Here is a 13,657-nt window from a genome sequence, read left to right as displayed (position 1 = left end):
ACTCCCAGCCACCACCTCATCAGCCTCGCAAACCTGCAATGGGGCGATGACCAACCGCTGCCACTTCCATTTTACGTTTCCTTTTTATGTGCCATTTACTAGTCAATTTCGCGTCCTCGCATATTGCACTATATATTTTGCCTATGGGCTAATGAACACTATCTCCAAAGTATTTTATCAGTTAGGACCAAGCACACCATGTTAACCAAAAATTTGTCTGTGTCATCTCACATGTGAAGGATGGAATGGCGTCGAGATGCTAATAGTTCGGTTGCAATAAATTATAAGGACCTTGAGGAGACTAATTATAAATTCAGAAAGTCCTTGATGGGATCTCATCGGGTCTTCTCTTATTTTATTACGATTCCAACTTGACACGCCACATGCATGTACTGTCCACTCGTCAACTTGACATGCCACATGCATGAACACAAAGATGTGGGTCAATCCAAAGGGATGTCGATCCAATTAATGTGCTGATTCATTTTGGTGTGAAGGGTCGGATCGCATCGATCGAGATGCTAACTTGCAGTAAATTAGAAGGACCTCGAGGAGACTAGGTGTAAAATAAGCTAAGTCCTTGAGGCTGGCCCTAGTGAAGCATGTTACTAGTCTATGTTACTATTTCTATAGTGCATAGTATCATAGATTAGTATGATAGATGATCTCATTTATTGCCATGCATGACACATAGTAGCATTACATTTATTATGTTACGGTATCTACCTATGTTACTATAACCATCTCTCTTCTTTAATTGCCTCCACATAAGCATGTTTGCGACTCCCAAATGCATGATACTACTTATGTTACCCCCACTATGGCCAGCCTGATGGGATCTTGTAGATGGTGATCCAGATGTCCTAAACTTAATCTCGGTGATGAACATAACGATAGCAAACATAATATCTCTTGACAGGGAATCACGTGGCCTGTTACCCTGGCGTCAAACAGAAAACAAAGCTTACTTGTAACGACCTAGAGTCTGCCCTTGACTATGACAAGAAAATAAAGGCAATTCTTTTTTGGCGAGAAAAGATCAAGGGGAATAAAGCTGGTTGGTGCTTTTTTTGAGGGGCAAGCTGATTGTTTTTTTAAGAGCGGACAAGCATTTTGGGACAAATCCAGAAATGAGTGCTAGCACCAGGATTTAAACCCTGGGAGCTGGGATACCATTCTCCACCTAACCATCCAACCACGGACAAGCTGATTGGTACTCCTCATCCATGAAGATGTTGTTTTTTGAATCTAAAAACACTAACAGTAATGTTCATAGGATACAATGGAGATCTGGAGGATTAAGAAACCAAAGATGGCGACCCATATCCAGACCAAAAACATGTTTGCTAGGCTATGAGCCTCAATATTTTTGCCTCTTCCTTGCTCATCCATTAAGATGGTGACAAAATTCTAGTTCACTAGCCTACTTGGCCCATGAGCAAGCCCATTTCAAAAAGCCACAAACCCACAAACACGTTAGAAGAGCCCCCTCCCCACCTACAAACCCTTCGCATGGGCTCGCCGTGCATTTGTATGGTCTGGAGAAGCTTACTTAGTTCTAGCGCCCACTAGGTTGCGGTGATGGGCCCGCCCACTCCAACACTCATGATGCAGTGCCAGGTCGCATTTAGTTGTTGGTCAACGGCTGACCGGTCAAACATTGACTTTTCAAAAAATGATTTTTAAAAGAACCCGGAAAAAATCAAAAGAAATCATGAAATAAAAATGTTCAAGGATTTCTTGAGCACGAGACGGCCGTCTGGGAGGGCCTAGGGGTCCCCCTCGCTACGGCGAGGGACTCTAGTTTGGACTTTGTCGTTCCGTCCCTTTGTCACCAAGGTTTCTCGAGCATGAGGCTTCACCCAATGAAAATCCTAAAGTCACCCATGGCGCTCAAATGTACTCGTAGATCCTTGGGATCTGGTGTTATGTGAAGGCATGTTCTTTTTCCTTTCCAGAGGCAACGCATGAATGGAAGGTGTCGCATGACGAACGAAGCAATAGTCACCACCAGATCATGGGTCTCTACAAACAGAGAAGCTGAAATCACCCCACATTGAATTCTTTGGCCAGTAAGGCTTCCCGCTGAGGGGGTTTCTATTTTAAGTATCTGCCATATACGACACCGTGAATCCAGTTGTTTCAATCAGGCCCGCCGGCCACCTCGGGCACTGGCAATCACTCCTACCCAGGAATTCCTCATGACCTGGGGGCAGTACCTTGACATACATGCCTCCGAGCGGTGGTGGAGTGCTTGCGACCCCTCAACAACATCAGCAGGATCCCCGTGAGGGTGAGAGCCATCTTGGTCGTCAAGATCTAGCAAGGCACCACGAGCACCAACGTACACAAGAAGCTCCAGTGCCCGATGGTGCCACTGCCCCTAGGAGCGGCAAGAACTACTCCACCTGCCGACAACGATATGAAGTATCTCTGACCACGGGGCCTCAGGGCTAATCTTTGCAAGCCAGCTCTTTCGAACGAACCTTGATTGCTGGTAATGGATATCCGGCTTGGCAACGCTCCTTGAGCTACCCGCCTGGTAGTCTCTTCTTCCAACGTCGCACGACTTGTTGCTTGGAGGGGTAAGGCATCGCGGGAATTTGTTGGGTTGCACTAGTGTCCCCCCTCCGCCCATCAGTGTCGAACAAAGTTAGCGTCATGCATTCAAGAAGTAGGGGAGGGAATGTGGGTGTCCAACAAGGGGAGTCTCAAATCACACACTCCATAGTAGGCAGGGGGCGCCTGCGGAAGATTAGTCAAAGATACCGAAGCCAATGGACATATCTACAAAAGGGAGAAAGTAACAACGGAGCTAGAAGCAGTTCAAAATGTGCGCCACATCCTGTGGTGGTGCCCACGTCTTCGAGAAGGTCACAAGTTTCCAGGCCTGCCCAGGAGCCCTAGGAGGAAGGAGAGTCATCCATCACGAGGGGGGAGACATAGGGCATCTTCTCAAAGGGGCACTCCCATCGGCCCTTCCTAATGGGGTCCATGGAGCCTATTTCCAGGGATTCCTAGCAAAAGATCTCCTTTGGCTCCATGGGGAGCTTGGAGAACTTCATGGATCTATGCTCCTCAGGGGTGGTCTCAAGAAGGATGCGAGTTGCCAAGTGGTGCATCTTGGTTGCCTCCCGCCACTCCAGTTCATTGAGCTCCGCCCTCATTGGCTTGTCAAGGGGATAGTGCACAGACATGCTCTGGGGTTGTCTCGAGTTCCTTCCAAGTGGCGGATCAGTATCGGGCTGCGTCTCGCAAGGCTCCGCCATCTTATACCATTGGCGCTCCAGAGTCCTCTCATGCCACTTCATTGTCCTTCGATGAACCAAGGGACACGCCCTTGTCTTCCAGTATGCCGCCGCGGGGGGGCTGGCCGCCATGTTGGGCGGCACTCATCCCGTATGAGCAAGATTTCCTTTCTCTTTATTACGAGCAGGGAGCGACGGGGGACGGTGGTGGAAGCAGCTACATGACATGGATGCCTTTGTGGCTCGAGGACGCCATGCGTGCAGCTAAAAGCAGAGAAAGAAGAAAGCTCAAGGAGGGAAGTATTATGAAAAGAGTGGAAATGCCTCTCCCCTAGCTCACTCCTTATATAGGACTAAGAGTATCCCCGATGATAAATGAGCGACGGGGACGGCATGGGTCTCCGTGCCACACCATTGGTCAGGGAGCGGCTCGTCATTAATTTGTCATTGGGAAGCGGAAGAGCCCGCCATGAAGGAGGAGAAGCATTGGGCCAAGTGCTCGTGGGCTGGCGCTTCAGCGAAAAGCACAACCTATCTCTAGCTCGCCCCTCCACTGGAACCCATCCCCGTTTCCGTTGATGGGTCGGGCCAGGGGCCACTATCAGCGATATGAGGAAGGGGTCCCCTCTCCCTCTCGTTTCTTGGGTGGACCTTAAAATGGATCTCGGAGACGTTCATTGCTATCAATAGTACGGGGTCAGGGTCCCCACCCTCCAATTTCTTCGAGCAGGCCGTGGTTGACCCCTGCCACGTTGCTTACCTAGGGTTCCATAAACCATACCCCGAAGAGGTCCATCACTATCAACAGTACGAGCTAGGGGTCCCCTCCTTCAATGGCTCCAAGCGGGTTGTGGTCCGCCCCGATGACCACAGCCACACTACGGGCGTGTTGGGTTGAAGGACTGGGCGCTCTGCCTGCGAAAAACTTGTTCTTGGATAACGCCTGGGATGAACAAAAATTGTGTCTGGCCAGGCCAGCCTGGTAGGTGGACATTTGGTTCCTGTCCTTGTTGGCTGTTATGTGTTATGTCGGTTAGTGTTTCTAGAATTTTTAAATACTAGATCTTTGCAGCTACTGGCTCCGATTAGCTCCAGGTTGGTGCGGAAGCATGTCCAGGCATATATATGGGATGGGACGCCTTGGCCAGGCAAATCACGCTGCCTGGGCTAACGGCTCTCCTTTTTTACAAGCCATGCTAATCACAGTACAGGCATGGCCAGGCAGGCCAGTACTTTTTTCTCACGGCGCCATCCAAACATTCACCAGGCAGGTTTCAGGCACAGCTTAGGCCAGGCATACAATGGCGAGGACATCAACCAAACACGCCCTACTTGCCTCGCGGCTCCGCCAGCAAACCCTGTGCACCTACGCCTCTCGTGACCTCGACCAACATCCGAGGTGATATATGATGATGGGCCTGCTCAGCCCATCCCTGTCCGGATGAGCTTGGGTGAAGAGGACAACATGCATCTACATGAGAGCAACGTCACCCAAGATGACCATGCCTTGTCGAATCGGCTGACGATTGCAGTCCTGGCAGCCCAGGGCATGGCGACGTGACAACACAAGAGCATACCTCCACTATGGCCCGTCCTCTTTGGGTCATGGAGTATGGTTCCGTCCGGCAACCTCCAAAAGGCGCTCCCTGCTTAGGTTACCTTGTCACATGTGTGAAGCGTTTGGAGCATTCAAGAACTAGCATCTTAGCTCCGATCTCGGCGATCATCAGTCGACAGGTGTCTTAGGCCATGTCGTGACGTCTTTTCAAGCCTACCTGTGTTACATTTCGGCAACGTAGTCGCGTGAGTTTAGGTTGTCCGGTTATCCAGAGATCTGTTGTGTAAGAGGGCTCGCTCACTGCCTTGTCTCGTTCGGTCGGATAATTTGGTTTTTAATTTATTTATAAAGTGGGGCTAGAGACTGTTCGGGAGAGTTTTAGCATTTAAAACCTGATGAAGTTTTAAAACTTGTAAAAACCTACTCAAGAGTGGTCTTGTTCGAAACCCCTAGAGGCAAGGAACACAAATATGCAAACAAAACATAAATTGGATTTTTGATTCAAAAGATATAACGGATTCAAATAATTAAGCACGCCAAAACCAACACGAACACGAACAACAACAATGGTCACATCTTTATTTTATGATGAAAAACAGAAAAGAACAGCAGCACTAGTACTATTACTGTATAGGGGTGACACGGAGTGTAACAAGAACAGTAGTGGAGTAGAAATTAATGAAAGTGTGTAATGTGTATAGCTACTACCTTCATCACAAAATATAAGACGTTTTTGTAGGCTAGTTAGTAGAAGCTATACACATAATTGGATGACTTCACTTGTTGTTCTGATGGAAACAAATTGGGAACGAGAAAACAAATCTGAAACAAACTAAACTTGGTAGGTGCCGCGCGCTGCGCGAGTTTATTGTGGGATGGATTGATGAAAGTCGATCTGAAATGAGATGCATGAAATGGAAAGGGAAATAACTAGCACCGCCCGGCGGGGCACTCCGCCGCACCTCTACCGGCGGTTTTCCACTTGTTGTTGAGGTCGTCACCCAAATCCTTGGTCCAGGTGGGCGTAGAGTACTCGTAGCGGGTGTGCGTGATGCGGTCGAACTCCATGATATCCTTGTTCTTCATGATGTCATTTTTGTCGCGGAGGTTGATGGTGAAGATGTCACCGTAGGGCCTGACGGAGTGGATGAAGATGGGCAAAGAGACCGGGTCGGCGGAGACGCCGGCGATGTCGGAGGTGACGACGATGCTGTCCTTGAAGGGGCTGAAGACGGGGTGACAGACATGGCCGGCCAGGGAGTCGGCGCTGTGCATGACCCGCACCAACACACTGGGGTCGGTGGCTAGGACGAGGAAGATAGAGAAAAAGCCGGCATCGAGGATGTCCCTGTCCGGCGCGCCGGGCGCCCTGTCGCGGGAGGAGGAGAAGACGATCCAGTCATCGGTGGGCGACCAGGTGCAGTGGCTGTCGGTCCAGGGCCCGTCGGTGAGCTGCGTCACCGTGCCTGAACCCCACTCCCCTTCGTCCGCGTCCTCCATGATGTAGAGGTTCTTGTACTTGACGTCCTCAGGCTTACCCATTCTGTTGCGCGTCGACCGGAACACCAACTTGGTCCCATCCTTGTTGCTCGACGGGAAGGCGTTGTTGTACTTGCCGTTGGTGAGGGTCTTCATTCTCCTGTCATTGTGCTCTAGCTCGGAGGCACCCTCGAGGGCACAGATCTCTATGCAGTCGGTGCTGAAGGCCGTGCCCACGCAGAAGTAGACGATGTCCTTTTCCTCGCCCGTGTCCTTGTCCGTGCCTTGGTTCCACGTAGTGGACAAGATTTTGTTGCTGTCCTTGTTCTGCTCATACATAGTACAGATTGTTGTATTGTATCTATGTGAGTGTAGAACTGTAGATAGACATATGTGAGTGAGAATAGCTCCTTGACGTACCTTATGGGCTTCTCGCGGCCCGTGCTTTTCGTCAGCGACCCACACGGTTTTGAACTCGTTGTCCACGTAGGTGATCTTGGTGCCCGCCTTGTTGATGCTCGGGAACACGCCGGCCATCCGGTAGATCCCGACGTCCTTTTGCGTCGGCGGGCTCTGCAGCTTGCTGAAGTTCTCCGGAGCGGCAGTATTCTCCTTGTCGGTTATGCAGCGGTGGAAACCGACACGGGTGCCCCCGTCTAGCACGAACGGGCTGTAGTGATCTGCAAACCCATTGAGCACCGTGCTATGGGTGATTATCACCGGGCTGGCAAGCTTACCGACCTCATAGTCATAGATCTCGATGTGGCGGTACTGTTCCTTTTTATCGCGATCCACGACCGCTATCGCTATCCGGGTACCCTCCCGGGTGACGGCCACCGCCACCTTGGTCTCGCTGATGGCCGCCGGAGTCATGGCTTGGATGCCGTCAGGGGTCACCTTGACGGGGTCGTCCTTGGTGGTGAGGTCGTACCGGTACACGCCCCAGGCAGTATTGGTCCTCCCACTGGCTTTGTCTATGGTATCCACCCCTCGGTGGAAGAAGATGACGGTGTCGCTGCCCCACGTCGGCCACCCGCCGTCCTTGATGAGGACGCTGCGCCCAAGCCCACCCTGCGCCTGCCGGTCCACGTTCATCACCACGATATCCGTCTTGAGTCGGCCGATCTCGCCGGTCCACTGGTTGAACCGGAAGTTGGCCACCGCCACCCTCTTCCCGGACGGCGACACGGCCGGGTTCAGGTCGTATTGATCTGCAGTCAGACTTATCAGTCGCTGCATGGCCATGGCCAAATGCCCAAATATATACACGACGAGAGACCAGATTAGATAGTTTCTTACCCGGCGGAGTGAGGCGCTCCGTCCTGCCGTCGGCAAGGTTGGTCTTGTACACCACGGTCCACGGAGTGCGCCGTGCCGCCGCCGGCTGCTTGGTGGACACGTACACCAGCGAGTGCCCGACGGTGCGACCGCCCACCTCGAAGCCACCGGCCAAGCAGCCGCTGTCCTCCATTCGGACCCCACCGAAGGTGTCGGTGCCGTAGATGTCGGCAAGCGACACCACCGTGGTCTTGCCTGCGGCGCACAGGGCCACATGGAGCGTCTCCAGGCCGTTGTCCCTCTCGGAGACAAAGACGATGCCGGTGACACGGCCCTTGTCCACGTCATCCGGAGTGGCAACGCCGGCCAGCGCGGGGCTGTTCCTGGCCAGGAGCTCCTTGAGAGCCGCGGGCGTGATGGCCTGGCCGTTTTGGTTGTACGACTTACCGTCGGTGAGGCGCTGCTCGTCCGGTGCAGACGATGTCGTCGGGTTCACTGGGACTGAGAAGAGGTCCAGCGCCACCGCTGGCCTGAAGGTCCCGAAGAAGGCGATGGTGCTGCGGCTCTCCACCATTGTGCTTATCGCGCCGGTGGGTTGTGTTTGTGTTTATGTGCTCTCATTAGGAGCTCGGATGCCGGATTTATAGGTCCTTAGCAGCTTCGACATCTCCATTAACTAATTAATTACTAGTTCCTACATGTACTTGGGGTGGTACATACTTTGTATTTCCACACAGGAAGGATAGCTAATCTTCCGCAAGATGCATTTTACAATCAAATGGAGCCCTTGAACAAACGACGCAACTTCTCCACATTAATTACTCCACTCTTCTTTGTTCTTCGTTTTTGAAAAATCATTGTCATGATGAATCAAACTTTAGTAAACAAGATCAATGTTAGCACTTAATTTACATCATCTACTTTTTCTCAGCAGCGCATCAACGGATGGTGGCATCCCTAGGCTTTCTTCATGCTCCTAAACAAATAGTTGATCTGTATTGCATTGCATGTGATACCTTCAAGGCCAACTACAAGCAACATGCAGATAAATATCGTTGTTGCCTTCTGACGACATCTAATAGGATAAATGAACCTACACCTCCTCACCAAGTGGTAGGATTTGGAAAATTTCTCAAAACGATTCCAGCCTTTTGGCTCAGATCTTGAAAGCAAAATACTTCCACCCCCTTTGACTCTTCGATCAAGGGCTCGCAATTTTGGAATGGGATCCAAAAATGAAAGGATGTTTTCAACCTTGGCGCCCAATTCTTGGTTGGCGATGGAGCCGACACTGATTTTTTTGGCTCTTGAGTTGGTTGTCGGCCACGCCGTTGTATGTGATTTACCCGAAGCTCTACACTATTGCTTGTGACCCTGAGATCCTTGTCAAAGATGCCCTTCGTGATAATAAACCTTCTTGCTCCACAACCTCACCGTAGAAGAACAAGCTTCGCGGGAGTCACTTGTGCTAGCCTTGGGGCAGTTTCAGCTATCAGAAAATGACGAAACCATCAGGTGGGACCTTGAGGCATCGGGAAGGTTCTCGCTCAAATCCACCTATTCTAAAACGATCCAACATCCTAAGATCCGTGACGCCGAAACCCTTTGGGTTGGGTTACATCGGTGCCACTTAAAATTCGAATTTTCTTATGGTAAGCCTCTTTCGGTCATCTCCTGTCGCTACTTAACATCCAAAAACATCCAAAAACGCAACTGGCCTGGTAATGCTACTTGTGCCCTTTGTGGGGAGTTATTTTGTAGTGGTGTGTTCCATGTTTTGTGATGCCAAGATATGTGAAGCGGACAAACAGAAGTTCATGTTCATCAATTGGGTAGTCAGCCTTCTAGCGTTCCACCTGTCCAATGTCCACTTCCCCACGCCACAAGGATTAGTTTGGGATTATTATAACACATGTGTTATTCTTGTTAATTGACATTCCAGGTTGTGCCTACTGGGTTTGCAAGTTCAAATAAACAACTTGTAGCACGAGCACATGTTTTTTTTTCAAAAAAAAACATGTGCTCGTGCTACAAGTTGCAAGACAGGAACAAAGTAAATACAGTAGTTGTGTGCATCTTAGTTATGCGGAGGCCAAGTGTCGCTCATTATGATTTGTCCACTTGATGAAACATTATGAGTTAATAAAAGTGCCATTTATCCGAGAAGGTAAATCAGTAACAAATTCTAAGACAGGAACAAGCATTCGGTAAAGAAAATCGCACCACCAGAACATACCAAGAACATATATTGAACTAAAGAGAAGAAATCATGATCAATAGCATCGTTACATCATATCAATTATCCAATTCTCATCCAACCCTTGTGTCTACATGGAACTACACACACATGGATTGATTAAACATCATAAAAACTTATAGAATTCAATTAAACCAGCGGGGCCAGAGAGAAAGCACTCTAAACTCCAAGCAAAACCAAGTGGAGATGATGGAGATGATTCAAACGGCCTCCTATCAGCGGAGAACTACCGATAGAACTATCTCAAGGTGGATGTCGATAGCGGCGGCATAACTTAATTTTTGCGTGGCAGAAGTCTGGATAGATCCCAAGAGGACTTAATAGACAAAGTGGGGTCACGATCTGAGGAGGTGTCGCACCACGCTTGGGTCGGGCACTTGGGATGTGTGGGCCCGGTTGGTCCCTGTCTTTCGCCTACTGAGTTAGTGCATCTTCCCATCCATGACTATCCAACTTTTCCCATTTAATTCATATTTTCCAAGGGAAACTAAAGCATGATTATGCTGATTTCCAACACTTAATAGAAGGTTGGTCCAATAAAAAATAATCATTTCAGCATAAAACATATCCTCCATTAAACATGAAAAGTCATGATATGTTTACATGGTATCCTTCTACACCATGTGGAGAGCCAAATCCGGCGGAGATGGAGCAAAAATGTGACACACAATCAAGGGTCTGCTATCTACCGTCGTTACTCCTCTCTTAACTACTTTTTTTAGCGAAAAGGTCTTCATGGCTAGCTTTATTGATTGTTAAGCAACATTACATCGTCCACAAGTTTTGAGTGTAACCAACTAGGGGGATCATCGTCCCATGTACAGGAAAATTTATTCAAAAACTCTATTATTTAGCTATCTCATGAGCCGCGCCATTAGGTCTGGAGGACAATGTAGAAAGTCGACCTTCCCAATCATAGTAACCTAATCCACAAATTCTGCATAGATCCCTGCTACAGGATCCCACCATTGGGTTTGCCCAGTGCGAAAGTTCACAACTTTCATGGAATCTGATTGGGCCATTACTCTTTGCAACGCCAAGTGGTTTGCAAGGATCAGCCCCTCTTTCATTGCCATCGCCTCCATCGATACTACATCTGCCGCATGTGAGTAGTAGGATCATCTACACGCTAAGAATGCCGGAGAAGTCTCGCTGTAGCTCCTGCACCTTCGCCTCTGCATGAAAAGAAGCATCTAAATTTAATTTAACAAAACCCAGGTTAGGCTTAGACCATTTCACTTGAGCGTTTGGAGTCATCGTACGGGCACTGGCGGCAGTCGCCGCATGGCCAGCAATCCCCAAAACTGACAAAGGCTATCTGCTCATGGGTGGAATTGGTTTGGTTCATTGTTTATAGATTGTCTGCGGAGCCTCCATAAGTACCAAGCTCCAATGACTATGACTTCATGCACTTCACACTCAGAATACAGTGAAGGGGTTGATTCATTTGACGAAAGATTTGCTCTAGTACTACAGACCCGGATCGTCAATGTGTACTACTTCAGAGATCAAATGGGAGACATCCAACACTTTCCATAGATGTGTTGCTCTTCCATACGTGAATAATAGGTGTTTTATATCTTCGGACCCCTCTTTTTTTTCACAGCATCTTCCGGTCCCTGTTTGCAAATAGGGCACATTCCATCAGTTCCAACATGGCGATAAACAAGGATAGATTTCACGGGACTTCCATGTAACGCCCGCCAGCTAAAGACCTGGACCTTGCATGGGATCACAAATTTCCACAGTGATTTCCAAACTGGGTTATTGATAGATGAGCCCACCCTCGAGATATTAACTCCACTACTTCTGAATTGATGTGCCCATTCTAAATGATATGCGGACCTTACTGGAAAAAAAAATCCATTACGCATATAGCGCCACGCGACAAAATCATCAAAGGCCATATAGTTTAGGGGAATACTAAGAATCCTTCGAGTGTCGACCAGACAAAGGATAGATGAGATAAGAGGCTCGTCCCATTGTCCTATCCCCGGATCAATCAGGTCATTAACTTTTGACACTACTACTTGTCCACATTACTTTTAACATTACTCCTCCGAGTTCGGTCGGGTCGTTATTTGGAACGTGGCTGGATGGGATAGAGTCCGGTACAGCTAGACACATTCGTGTAGGAGTTTGTGCGTTGTTATGGGCAATTTGGAACTGCAGAAATGATTTGGCTTTTAACAGAATAACTACTATTCATTTTTTGCAGGTTGTATTCCGAGCTACGGCGTTGATCCGTATGTGGTCCCTACTCACTCCGACGGAGGCCAGGGAGCGTTTGGTTATTGGATCTGTCCGGTGGGAGATGGTAGCGCGGGATATATTCAACCGGTTTGGATGGCGGTCATGTAATAGGATTGGCAATTAGTTTCCATACCTAGTTTTCTGCCAGCCGGTTGTGGCTTGATGGCCTTTTTTGTATTTTAGTGTCGACGTCTATGTGAGCTCGACGTAGTTTTCTTTTACGACTTTTCCGACATTGTGGAACCTATTTTATTTATCTATATGGCCGTATGCATCCACCTGATGCAGAGGCCGGGGAATCACCCCTTTTCCAAAAAAAAAAAACTTGTCCACATTGAGCGATCACCTTACTGTCTGGGCTTCTAGGAATCCATTGGTCTGTCCATATATTAGCATTTCATCCATCTCCTGTTCTCCATATGGATGCTCTTCTAGACGTTTGAATCCCAGCCCAAAGGCTTTGCCAAGTAACAAGTAAAAGAAGAACGTCCTTTGGGTCCCGCTTTGAGAACGTTCCCGTCCGGGTCATACTTTGGCCGAAGAACTTAAGCGCAGAACGAACCTGGATAGGTGATCAACCTCCATGCTTGCTTAGCTAACATGGCCAAGTTAAAAGACTGTAAATCCCGGAATCGCGTACCACCTTCATTTTTCGGAAAGCAAAGCTTCTTGTCCTCTCCATCATCACCACACCAGAATCCTGCAATAGTATTCATAATTTCTCACCTACTTGGTAAGTTGTTGCCTTGCTGTTTGAGTAATTCAACAAAACAATTGCCCCTAATTTGTGTCGTGACCAATCAAATCTTGCATATTCCCATCACACAACTCTCTCTTCTGTGTGTGCTTTACAACTTTTCATTTAAGGAGTAAAGTTTCTAAAGAGATTCCATATGCCAACAAGTGGGGTATCCTTCTAATTCTTGTTTACAATGTTCCGAACCCATACTCGACCAAGGTACCACCGGAGCACCGAACCTATACTCTACAATCATGCCACATGGCATTGAGCTCCCAGTCATCACCACACCAGAAATGCAAATCTGCAATGGAACGATGACCACTAACCACTGCCACTTCCATTTTAGGTTTCGTTTTTATGTGCGCCATGTGCATGTATGATCAATTTCACCAATGCGCATCGTCACATATTGCACTGTATATCTTGCCTTTGGGCTAATGAACACTGTCCCCAAATTATTTTATCAGTTATGACTAAGCACACCATGTTGCCGAAAAAATTGTCTCTTATCATCTCGCATGTGAAGGATGGGATCGCAAGATGCTAATAGTTCGGTTACAGTAAAGTAGAAAGACCTTGAAGAGACTAACTATAAATAAGCAAGTCCTCGATGGGATCTCATCAGGTCTTCTCTTTTATTCTGATTCCAGCTTCATCATGGTTTGTATACTTGTCAACTTAATCACGGTGGTGCAAAACAGCACCGTGGGTCAATCCAAATGGATGTGGATCCAAGTAATGTGCTGATTCCATTTTGGTGTGAAGGATCGGATCGCATCAAGATGCTAACAGTTCATTTGGAGTAAATTAGGATGACCTTGAAGAGACTAGTTATAAATAAG

At 48.4% G+C, this 13,657-nt stretch overlaps 1 protein-coding gene across 1 annotated transcript; it reads right to left on the bottom strand.

The window, feature by feature from the left end:
* Nucleotides 1-5,448: 5,448 nt before the first annotated feature.
* On the bottom strand, nucleotides 5,449-8,137 carry LOC123169557 (uncharacterized). The gene is made up of 3 exons (XM_044587424.1): nucleotides 7,585-8,137; nucleotides 6,706-7,496; nucleotides 5,449-6,612 (listed from the first exon to the last, which is right to left on the bottom strand). The coding sequence occupies exons 1-3, from the start codon at nucleotides 8,135-8,137 to the stop codon at nucleotides 5,737-5,739; spliced, it is 2,220 nt and encodes a 739-aa protein (XP_044443359.1). The 3' UTR covers nucleotides 5,449-5,736.
* Between the last annotated feature and the right edge of the window lie 5,520 nt (nucleotides 8,138-13,657).

Source organism: Triticum aestivum, chromosome 7D, assembly GCF_018294505.1.
Source record: "Triticum aestivum cultivar Chinese Spring chromosome 7D, IWGSC CS RefSeq v2.1, whole genome shotgun sequence".
In the NCBI taxonomy this organism is placed as follows: Eukaryota; Viridiplantae; Streptophyta; class Magnoliopsida; order Poales; family Poaceae; genus Triticum; species Triticum aestivum.
The sequence above is the reverse complement of the archived record's forward strand: the minus strand, read 5'-3'. Positions and strand labels throughout refer to the sequence as shown.